This window comes from Mytilus galloprovincialis, chromosome 3 (assembly GCF_965363235.1).
Source record: "Mytilus galloprovincialis chromosome 3, xbMytGall1.hap1.1, whole genome shotgun sequence".
Classification (NCBI taxonomy): domain Eukaryota; kingdom Metazoa; phylum Mollusca; class Bivalvia; order Mytilida; family Mytilidae; genus Mytilus; species Mytilus galloprovincialis.
Genome location: NC_134840.1, coordinates 104,441,804 through 104,454,313, shown reverse-complemented (window position 1 = coordinate 104,454,313; position 12,510 = coordinate 104,441,804). Strand labels below are relative to the sequence as shown.

Here is a 12,510-nt window from a genome sequence, read left to right as displayed (position 1 = left end):
CATTTTTGAAGTAAATGAAGATTCCAGACATTGCAGGTATCAAAGCAAAAAAAATATTTATATTGAATACAATAACCCAGGCATTTTGTAATAGTACATATTCCTGTTTCTGGGATTATCAATAACAAAATTAAAACCCTCCAGGAGTTCTCTAAAACCAAACAATTGTATATTACAAATCTTGGTAAAACTGATTAATTTCAAAAGGATTAGCAATGGCAGTTGTGAAATCACAATTTATGTGTAAGATTTGCATGACTCCTGAATCATAGATGTATAACATTTCTATAATGATAAAGAAGTAGACTGAAACAACAGTACACAAACTATTGACAAATCGTATATTACAGTAACTGAGTCATTGACGAGGTGATTGATTTTACATTTATTGTGATTACAGATCAATAAAATCTTGATCACCTTTGGATCACCTGTAGGAATGCATGTTATCAATGGAATGCAATGCATGATAAGGTGAAAAGAAAGCTTTGAATGCAGCCTGGTTAATCTTTAGAATTTAGAGAAAAAATATATCATGTATAATCAATATGAGATGCAGCTTGAATGCAGACATAAATATGTACTATATAAAACGCAGTGTTGATCATTGATTTTGTCAACTTTGGTTGTGGTTAGGATTTTTTAGGTCTTGCTGCATTATACAACTGCAGTTGTTTAATCCTTTATCCGAGTCACATATTTACAGAAATTAGAGAAAAAAGGCCATATTATAGATTGAAAATGTCACTTGTCACTAAAAACATACTTGCATAAGTTCATGCACAAAAGAACATCTTTAGGAGATATATATATATATATAATATCACTGTTTTACATACCTTTTTATAGGGGTGTGGGTCTTTAATGATGGATATAGTTGTATGGTCAATACATAAAAATATGATTGACCACAATTTATATCCGAATGATATCACAAATTTTGTAGACATTGTTAAGGATTTGTAATGAACAAAATCTTTCGTAAACGTAAACCTGGTAAATAACTATTGTGTTTGCATTTATTCATTTGCTTTATTTTGATAGATGTAAAAATTTGTTAATATTGAACTCGTGGGTTTATGAGACTCGATCTCTTATTCAGAATCAGGGGATTCAAGGATTTGTAGATAATATGTTTGGAATAATTGTAATTATAGCTTACATGTTATCAATATTTATTAATTATTCATAGGAGTGTTCATCTAAAAATTGAAATGATATTAGATATATGGTCCCCCTAGATTAATCAAGGCTAAACTGTGGGTACTCTATTTTTTTCGATGATCAATTTCATCATTACATGTAAATATTCATTGGAATTGAAATTAAATGAAAGTATCCAGTTTTTATTGTGTGTGTTTTTTTTTTCAAACTTAAATCAATATTAGGGTGGGCCTAGCTTCATAAGTCAATATTTTATTTTAATTAACCACCATTATTGGCAGCCTTTTTGCAGATTAGGGTTGAGTGTTCAGCATTTTTTATCCTACTATATTTCTTATATGAACCTTTCCCAAGAATGAATCCTGTAATTCAGTGTGTTGGGTTTTTTTTGCTGGATTTGACAGTTTTTTGTATGAATTAGGTTGTTAATTTCGTCTTTTGAATTATAGCACATTTTGTCATACACTCACAAAATCTTATCCCACACAAAATACATGTAAGTCCAAAAGTAATTTGCTTCAAATATAGTGGAATGAAAGCTGTTGTCCTTGTTAGTTTATGTAATGAGTCACATGTACCTATGAAATATATCCTTAATGTGAAAATATGTTATGAAATCATAGTGTAATGATTAAGTATGTAAGTGTTCCGCTTATCCAGGGCCCTTAATTGGAACAATGCATAATCTTATTCCTTACTAGAGGATTCTTCAAAAAAATTACATTGGTGCACTTGTGCTGTGTGGAAAAGGGATAACTTATAGATGACTTGTTCAGTATTGATGGTTAGATGACTATAGTTATTATGATCTGTCATTTAGCTTAATTGATTGTCAAGTTAAAATATTGATTTTTGTCTACCAACAACAATAAAATTCCAGTGCAGAAGGATGGATTCTGCATCACAATTGTTAACTTAATTGATGGGGACAAGGGTATACCAAAAGTATAGTTTAGTATAGAAATATTATACTATAAAGTCCAGTTCTACATTGAGTCAAATCAAACTTGAAGTTCTGTTAGAACTTTACTATAAATGATTGATGATGGTGAAGTTTGCTTAACACACAGCTGTGTAAACTTATTAAATTTAGATCCTTAACCCAATACATTTAATAATTTTCTATCCACCACTTACAAAGTTTTTTTACATCAAGATGGCTTAAAATGTCATTGAATATCCTGCTTTTATCATGCTTTAATCAAATATGTTAGAATTGTTGAAAGACTAGGCGAAATCTGTCCTTTTGCAAAAACTATAATATCTTGATACAAATTAGATGCATCCCTTTGCTTTGGCCCTCTGGTGCGTATCTTTTACATATACTGATTGACTGGTGCAGTGAGAAGCATCAATAGACCAAAAGGTGGAAACAAGCCTGCTGGCTCCAATATTTTTGACATTCAGATATTTCATTTAGGTCGGTCCACTAAATTAAGCTGTGACTCTAGAAAAAAAGTACATTATATTTTTGTAAAACAGGTTTCTACATGCATAATAAACCTGATCATGCTAAGATAATAAACAAATAACATTGAATATTTGATTATGCATATATACATGTATCTATTCTTTCTGTATTGAAGGACTATTATTAGATCGATTACAACTTAATATATAAAGTCAAAAGTAGTTGCATCTGGTTCAAAAACAAGGTTGAGACAGTTGAAGGTTAAAAATGCTATTAATCATGTACTTAACTTAAAGTATACTGTTATTGGCTTATCATACATGGGACGCATCTATAAAAAGTTATATTCTGAAAACATCATGTTTAATTGTGTAAATTATTTGTTGTGAGAGAAAGTAATTAAAATTAAAACACTTCCAAAACCCCACCCAACCCCTTTTAATATATCCTACAATATTTCTTTTTATGTTGTGAAATGAAATGCCAGAGTTAAAACCTGTGAAATAAGGGACAAGAACAAGAGAAATGGATACCAGCCAAAACAAATTTGCTCCTAGAAACAAAAAAAACTTAACTAGAACAAAACACCAATTTATAAAATTATGATTTTCTTCTCGTATCCCAGTTTTGCTATTTTAGAATTTGCAGTTTGCTTCACTTTTGTGATGCCAAATGCACAACAGTTTCAAGCACTTTTGAAAATATATAGATTTATGTTGCCTCATTTTAGTTTCAGCATCTTAAGTGTGATATTGTTTTGCTGGGCTGTCATTTTCTTGCCAGGCTTAATTTTACAATTAAAATTACTGTGAATTTTATCATCGTAAATAGAAGTTAAATAAAACGTACTGTTTTAATTTCAGTATTGGAGCTGATCTATTGGAGAGATTTAAAGAAGACCGGGATAGTGTTTGGGTCTATGTTATTTATATTGCTGTCTCTGGCTATATTCTCAGTACTCAGTGTGTTAGCTTACCTTTCACTAGCTGTCCTGTCAGTCACGTTAAGTTTTAGGATTTATAAGAATGTTTTGGCGGCAGTGCAGAAATCGGGAGATGCTCATCCATTCAAGTAAGATTTTTTTACTTTTATGGACTTTATGGAGGTTTGGGATTTGAAAATAGTTTGAATCATTTGTCTTATGTTACTGATAATTGTCAAGGATTGCCAGTTTCCCTTACAAATATAAAAAAGAAGATGTGGTATGATTGCCAATGAGACAACTCTCCAAAAGAGACAAAAATGATACAGAAATTAACAACTATAGGCCATTGTATGGCCTGTAGTTTAGTTGTTCTCTCAAGGGATTCAGGAGTCGATTTCACAAAGAAACTTACGGCTAAGTTTGGTCGTAAGTCATGAACAATTCAGTATACTTAAGATAAATCTTAGTCGTAAGTTTTTTTTGTGAAATCGACTCCAGGCTTTCTCCACCAATGAAAACTGGCAAGGATGATATAACCTAGATTGCTGAAAGTAGTGTTAACAACCAACACTCAATTAAGATTACTGCATCTTCACTGGAATAACCAATTAATACATAACCCTACACAAAAAAAATAGTAAATTCATGAGGCAGTCGACAGTTTGTTAACCTATAAAAGTGGGAATGAAGAATTATTATAGTTACATGATGGTGTAATATACATGAGACAGCAACCCAACAAAAAAATTACCAAAACACAGGGCCATATAAATGTATTTATACGAATGCCATGTTCTTAATTATCAAAAAAAAAAAAGAAGCTGTATACATTATACTCAGAAACCAACAAAGCAAAAGCTTCAAGCACTAATTCTACAAAGAACCAAAGTTTATCACAAGACAACACTGATTGTGTCATCTTTCAAAAGAAATGCCACTTTTGTACCTCAGATAATGAGATTATGTATAGTTTAATACAATGGTATCACAATAGTTTTAGTTGGATCAGTTTAAAATATATTCAATATGTAATTGTAGAGCCTTGTTGGATCTGAACATTGATTTACCTGAGGATAAAGCACAAATGGCTCTGAAGAACATCTGTAAACATATTAACTGTACTGTTAGAGAGCTCAGAAGATTGTTCCTTATTGAGGATCTTGTAGATTCTATGAAGGTAAAAATGAATAGTAAATTTAACATTTAACAAACAACAATTACAAGAACAAAGAAGTTTTTTCAAAGTATAGAATTTCAAATTTATAGAATACTATTGAACTTTCAGTATCTGATTACATACTTTTGGTTAGTTTTTCTTCCTCTTGTCCTCAAACTAAGCTTGAAGGAGTTTCTATTTAACAGATGTTATAAGAAACCTGATTTCACATGGGACATCTCTTCACTCATTAATGAAGAAGAAAGAAAAGTCGTACATCTTAGATCAGGAAATGACCTGTGTTAAAATGTACAGACCATTATCGAATATGACCATTCCATGGACTGAGTACAAAATCCAAAAAATATTCTTTTTAATAAATGTCAGCTCATTTTGTCAGGAAGAGATTTTCCCATGTTTGGCTAGAACATTGTTTTCCCTATTTTGATCAGTCAATTTTCATTATTTACAAACATTATTAGCTTTTATTTAAGGTAGTTGAGAAGGGGAGATTACATTTGTACAATTGTATGAAAATCATAAGTATTAAATCATGTGCATATAGATGGGCTAGACGTCTTTTTAATTTTATTGTGTGTTAGAGTTATTTCCCCTTATTCATTGATATTTAAACTAAGTATATATTCTATATTTTCAGTTTGCACTGTTGTTATGGGTGTTGACATACATTGGATCTTGGTTTAATGGAATGACTCTCATCATTATGGGTTAGTACACTCGTAATTTATTGTATAAAGATAATTCTGGTTTCTACTGTTCAAATATAAAAAAAGAAGATGTGGTATAGTTTAAACAATATTTTATTCAAATAAATTGAATTGGATTGGGCAACAGGCATAGCCTATGTAAGCCCTCTTCACAAAACAAGGTACAATATATTACATTCAAACAAAGCAACACATACACAAACATAAAGACAAAACAGAATTAATTTTTCAAAAATACCTCTTAGCTGACTGGAATGATATTTCAAATAGTTAACTCAGATCAAAAGTATGACTATTTTAAAATGCTTCAAATGTTAACTCAGAAAAATTATGAAAAAAGAGATTTAGTATTCTAGGTTATATACTCCAACATTTAATAAGATGTGGTATGATTGCCAATGAGACAATTCTCCACAAGAGACCAACATAACACAGAAATTAACAACTATATGTTACAATACCGGCTTCAACAATGAGCAAAGCCCATACCACATAGTCAGCTTTAAAAGGCACTAAAATTAGAATGTAAAACAATTAAAACGAGAAAACTAATGGCCTAATTTATATACAAAAATTGAACGAAAAACAAATATGTAACACATAAACAAACGACAACCACTGAATAACAGGCTCTGACTTGGGACAGGCACATACATACATAATATTTATTAAGTTTCTTTTGAGAGAAAAAAAAATAAGTTCTCTGAAAAAAATGCTTTCAAAAATAGATTTCTGATCCAAGGGTCCGGAAACGGTCATATATGCCAGACATGACCGATTTTGAAACTCAAAAGTCCTAAATCATTTATTGGGATTTAGGTCAAATTTTATTTTTCAACAGAAATAATTGCGGTCATTTCGTTGAGATTGGGTTTCAAATCGCCATTTTAAACATATTTTTGTTTTGTTATCGATTTTATGTAATTAAACTGCCACTCCAGTAAAGTGTTATAATCCTGAGGGCCCTCCTAATAGCTATATTAATGCCTCGGGGAGCTATTGGCTAATGATCGCTAATCTCTTTACCTGTGTTTTTAATTCACACCTGGCTATTAATCACAAGCTCCGAACTAATATTATAAAGAAATTAAAATTCAATACCAACTGTCTTCATTATTTAATTACTTTTCAGCTAAGACAATTGTCAATTATGATTTAAAATTAAATTAAAACTCGATTTAATTTACGTAGAAAAAAGATTTTTTTCACTACTAACACACGTGCTTTGTTTACTATGATACGCATGCCTAAAATTCTCTTCCGCAGATTTGACGCTAAATCGTAAATTTAAAATGATTTCTTGCTAAATAAAGCAAGTGCAACTATTTTCATTAATATTCTTACACTATTAAAGGTAAAATATTAAAAAAACAATGTTTTTTTGTGAATTTGATAAACAAAACTAATCCTGGGAATAAGTCTGGAATTGTTCGTTTTAGTATTGTCACATTACATACGGTTTGAATTTCGACTTCAGAATCGAACGAAACGTAAGCGATGACTGAGAAAATTCAGATTTTGAGTCATTAAAATCATTTTATTCTTAAACTGTTGCCTTCTCTTAATTGCTTTTGATCGATTTTAGGAAAATGGTAGGATAAATCATGAAGTAAACGCGATGCAACAGTTAAACAAGTTCGTTGAAGCTACGAAAAGGAGCATACTCATGCAGTAATGAGATTTTGACAATCTGTTTTTGAAAAGGGGCACCAACTTTTAAGTTATATGAAAATGACCGAAATTAGGTGAAAAAAAATCCAGATCCTTGGGCTGATCCATATATTGAAGGATTGTTTCCTTACCCTATTTGTAACATTTTTACTGAATGAGAATTTTCATGGATTATGGTGTATGCATAGCAAAATTTATGTATTGTAAGCCATAAAAAAGGGAGCAATATTTCAGACTTGCAACTTATTCAGTATTGCTTGAAAATTGAAACTTTAAAACTGATTAGTAACATGTTTAGTGTATACTTTTTCTATATTGCAGGTTTGGTAGCTATATTTACTCTACCTAAAGTCTATGAAACATACAAGGTAAACTTTATATCCAGATTTTTAAAAATGCACTTGGATCATTTGAGAAATAATAATTAAAATGTTTTGTGTTCAACAAAACAATTTGCTTAAAAGCTTGTATACAGAATTACCAAAAAAAAAAATCATGTAGTTCTAGAAAAGAATATTTGTTTCTTAAAGCAATTATTTCATACATATTCAAGAAACTTACCTGATGAAACAAGTTAACAAAAGTCATCATGTTGATAAATACAGTTGATATAATTTTGACTTCTGTCATATGAAAATTTGTAAGACTGATTAAATCTTAAATAAGGCCTATGTGCATAGTTGGTTGTATTCTTTAAAACATGTAGTCTTATATGTTCTGAATTGCAAATATACATATATATACATGTACTAATTAAAAGGTAATCCATGAATTTGAATGTTCAACAAAGTTCAAACCTTATAAAAGCTTATATGCAGACTTTGTCAAGACCAACAAATGAAGTATCCTCAAACCTTATAAAAGCTTATATGCAAACTTTGTCAAGACCAAGAAATGAAGTATTCTCAAACCTTATAAAAGCTTATATGCAGACTTTGTCAAGACCAACAAATGAAGTATCCTCAAACCTTATAAAAGCTTATATGCAAACTTTGTCAAGACCAACAAATGAAGTATCCTCAAAAATCAAGTTTTCCTTAATCAACAAAAATGGGTACCCATGTTAAGATATTCCATTAATGGACATGTCCTTAAGTTCTGAGTAAGATCACAAAATAGTGATATGAGATTATATATATATTTTTTGTTGACAGGTACAAATAGATAATTATGTGTCAATGGCTTGTGACCAAGTCTGTAAAGTTAAAGCTCAGTAAGTATTGATTATTCAAGTCTTCACCATAAACTTTTAAATCTACAAGAATTAAAATTAGTTAACATTAGTAAAGAATTACATCACCATACATTACAAGATGATCATCCAAAGATAACTAATTGTGTTCTAAAGTCTGTTGATATACCAAAAAACTAGTCCTGGAAAAGGTTTAGAAACACTGTGCAAGACGCTGAAAGAAATTATTTTTAAGTCAAAAAGGGGGAAAAAAACAATGTTATCTAAAAGGAAGGAGTAAAAACACTTTGCAAGACACTGAAAGAAAATCATTTTGAATACAAATGGTAAAAAATTCTAAAGTTAAATTAAGGAAAAGAGTAATAGATCAATTTTTTGAAAAACAGTATTAATAAGTAGTAATTTAACTAATAGTATATTTCATTTTATTTCAGAGTCGTAGCTAAGTTACCTTTCCTAAAGAAGAAAGAAAAAGCACAATAAAGCCATAAAGAATAATAAGTAGACAAGAAATACACCATATATAAAATAAAGATGACTGTGTCCTCTGATTGTGTATAAACTGAGAGCCAGAAAGTGACATATTTATTTTACATCACGCTTTGTACCAGTATTAGTCATTGTATCTTAAATGATTGAAATGTTTTTTCGGACTGCAGGACACATAAAATTCCATCATAAAAGAATTTTTTGCTATCAGCTGACATTAATATGCAAAAAAAAAATGTTTGAAATTAAAAAAAAAATTAAATTAAAAACAACTTTGAGAGGAGTATTGTATTGTAGAGTTTTAAAAATTTCATAGTACATTTTTTGTAAGCTTCATTATAAAGTAAAATGTGTTTTGTGTGTTGTACTTATTTATTCATTGTCCTAAATGTTGATCATAATTCTTAAATATTACCTTGTAAAATATTTTTTCTTTCCGGTCTTGTGATTTTTTTCTGTATAAAAGTTTTTAGTCTATATGTTTCCATTCAATCAGAAATATATGTAAAACACCACAACCTCAAAAATAAATATTCTTCTCATCCACATGCAGATATTTGGTGGTAAATACTCTATTTTGTGGCATGATGTCAAAATTGGAACAGAAAAATTAGTTCTCTTTAAAAATTGTTGAAGATTTTCAATTGTCCATTTGAATGATTCACTATGGAATTTCTATAAGTTAAATAAATAAAAGTATATATAACAGGTTAAAAATCAAAAGTGCTATTCACCAAAAACACAAAAACAATACCACCAGAAGCAGATTTTAATAAAAATACTTTTTTATTGAACAAAAACTATTAATTTGAAAATTAAACAAATTTAATTAAAAATAAAGAGGAATAAGTCAATTCCATTTACCAAAATAATCACATGCCATGCTACCAAATTGGGTGTTTTTAATTAACAAGTTTTTACAGTACCGTCTTGCTGTATTATATCTCTTATGACACATTTGCAAAGGTACATGTAGTTAAATACCATAAAAGAATGTATTTGATACAAACATACACCTAAAAAATTTGAAGGGATTTAATAACAAGATGTTCTGTTATTTATTTGTTAATATATAGCCATATGAACATAAATACCATACCACAGCATAATTATTTAAGGTAGACCTGTTCATATGAAAATTTTTGAATAATTTATTTTAGACTTTCAAATGCTTGAAAGACTTCATAGCTTTTAGCAAGTGGTATAGAATTTTGTGGGTATAAAATAAATGTAATATAAGCTAGATATGTGAAAATAAATTTGGCAAGTTTACACTTTGGAAGAGTGAAAATTTAAAAAGATTGCTATTTGAAATATCTCTAGATTTTTCAAGTAAATCATCAAGTGCTCCATAAAGTGCTGTAGAATAGTATGGAATGGAACACCTTGCCTTTATATAATTACTAAGTAATATATAAAATTAGACCTCACATTCGTAGCAAGATAGTCGTCACTGTCTCATAGTTATGGTAACAATGCTGTAGAATAGTAAACATTGTAAAGTATGTTTGAAATACACTGTATATAAACATTTCAGTCTTTCTACTTGATGTTTTGTAATACTCTGTTTTTATTGCCTTGTTATGTATATATAGATGTGTGCAAGTCATCCTGTTAAACCAATTTGTTCAAGTTTTTAGTTTGAAACAGTCGATATTTGTACTTTGGAGTTTAAGGATTCGTTTTGAAGGCTTGTGATCTGTGAAAATAATAACTTTGTTCAGTGACAATAGAAGAAATGAAGTCAGTTAAAGACTTTTGTAGTGTGGAAAAGTAGATAAGACTAATTTAAGGCAATTTAATAATTAGGATTATATGGTTTTGTGTAAACTTTGGAGATAAATAAGTAGAACAATACACATAATTATTCAAGTTCAGTCTGATTAAAATTAAACATCTCACTGCTCCAGTTTTCTAATATGTCACATGACACATAAATGCTATTTAATGAAAGCAAGTGAGAGGTTTGAATTTATTTAAACTGATTCTAAATGGGAGATAATAAATTTAACAGGTTAATTAAAGCGAGCTTGAGCTTTTTACAAGATTTAAAACAATTTTTAGATGAGCGAAATTTAATTGAAGTAGAAGCTGTGAAGGTAAATTTAAGGAGACAGAAATATATAGCATTACATTCACATCAAGACTTCATTATTGCAGATATCTGACTGGGCTATCATCCACTGGAGTAGTGGAAGTTACTGATGTCTTTTGTTTTATACCATCATTGTTTCTTTTATTATATTCTCTAGTGTTTTCTTGTCCTAATGTTGACATTCATTGAAAACAGTTAAGAATTGACTGAAATAAAAACATGTTAATAAGTTGACCACATCTAGAATTTTATCACGGTTTGTGTTTGTTTCGCTCAGTTTGCTGTGACCATTGTGGAGTTAGGTTTCATTTAAAGTTAGTTGATATTGCATTTCATTTTCATTGCAAGAACAAAGTACAACATCTTTAGGATTTATCTTAATTGTTGGGTGCTGACTTTTGTAAGAATGGTTGAACCACAAAGTTAAATGCTCTTTAATATACTTTATAATAGATGTGTAAATATATATCTTTCTATCTGGGTATTTAGACGAAATTTATCAAAACCATGAAATCAACGGAAATATCATTGGAAACACTTTACTACAATCCACAGAAAAATGGTACCAATGAAAATAAATGAATCCACCTTATTTGAGAACAATGTAAACACATTTTGTTTATTTCCCGCCCACATTCACAGTACTTAAAGTTAAATCTGCATTACTGTTGTGTATGGAAAGCATGTACTTGGCAAGTAAAACAATAAAAACCTTTTTTGACTGATGAGACATATTGGTTTTACTACATTAAAACTATATTTGGATTTGAATTATACTGACGTTTTGTTAAAATTTTATTTTGATTTTTCTGCCATGATAAGAAATTTTATTTAGATAATGTCTTCCCATCATAATTTAGTTGAGTTAGCGGGATGTCTATAAACATAAAGTATACTATACAGTTAGGTGTATCTAATATATTTACATATAAAGTGTTAAGCTTTGTACTGTTTTGTAGTTTTCAATGTAAAAGTGTAAAATTTTTAAAATATTTATTTATTCAACATGTTCTGATACTGTTATAAACAGTTTATACACTTGATAAAAAGATGAAAATATTAAAAAAAAATATCATTCTGCAAGTAGATATTTTTTTCTTTCACGTCATCTGGCACTCCTGCTTCCTCCACCAATAAGAACTGACCACCACAATATGCCAATAGTTCTGAAAGTGGCATTAAACACCAAGCGATTGATAAATCATTTTTTTCTGCATAATGATTGATAGTTGTTTTATTGACAATCTTCCCGTGTTTTCCATTTACCAGTGATCAACTGAAACTTTTTGAAACATTTTTTATCTAAAACCTTAAAAGTTATGTAGTTGAAAATTTCATTCATCCCATAGGTACAGGAAAACACTGATAAAAACTGACCAAACTGAACACATTTATTGTTTGAGGACATATGTATGATTAAAGAAAAACTTTTTTTTAAATAGAGTTATACCTGAACAAAAACATCAAATGTTTATATTTTCTTGAAGTCTGAGTATTCTCTTAATGCTGTGACATTTTGTAATCATAATGTTCCTTTATTTAATATGCAACTAATTATTTTAGAGAGAACATCTTTTTTTTCTATCATTTATGTACATGCATTTACTTTAATTCCTGAAGACCTTGTGATTAATTGCTTTATGTGCAAAGCCTTGAATAAAATAAACTGAATGTTGAAA

The 12,510-nt window shown here is 29.4% G+C and overlaps 1 protein-coding gene across 4 annotated transcripts in view; it reads left to right on the top strand.

The window, feature by feature from the left end:
- Nucleotides 1-12,510, top strand: part of LOC143069635 (reticulon-1-A-like) — a 33,148-nt gene extending 20,638 nt beyond the window's left edge. For all 4 annotated transcript variants that reach the window (XM_076244373.1, XM_076244374.1, XM_076244370.1 and 1 more), the window contains 6 exons: nt 3,439-3,646; nt 4,539-4,677; nt 5,315-5,384; nt 7,377-7,423; nt 8,210-8,268; nt 8,682-12,510. In XM_076244373.1, coding sequence (XP_076100488.1) covers nt 3,439-3,646; nt 4,539-4,677; nt 5,315-5,384; nt 7,377-7,423; nt 8,210-8,268; nt 8,682-8,730 — 572 coding nt within the window. In that variant the 3' untranslated portion in view covers nt 8,731-12,510. The remainder of the gene's footprint in view (nt 1-3,438; nt 3,647-4,538; nt 4,678-5,314; nt 5,385-7,376; nt 7,424-8,209; nt 8,269-8,681) is intronic.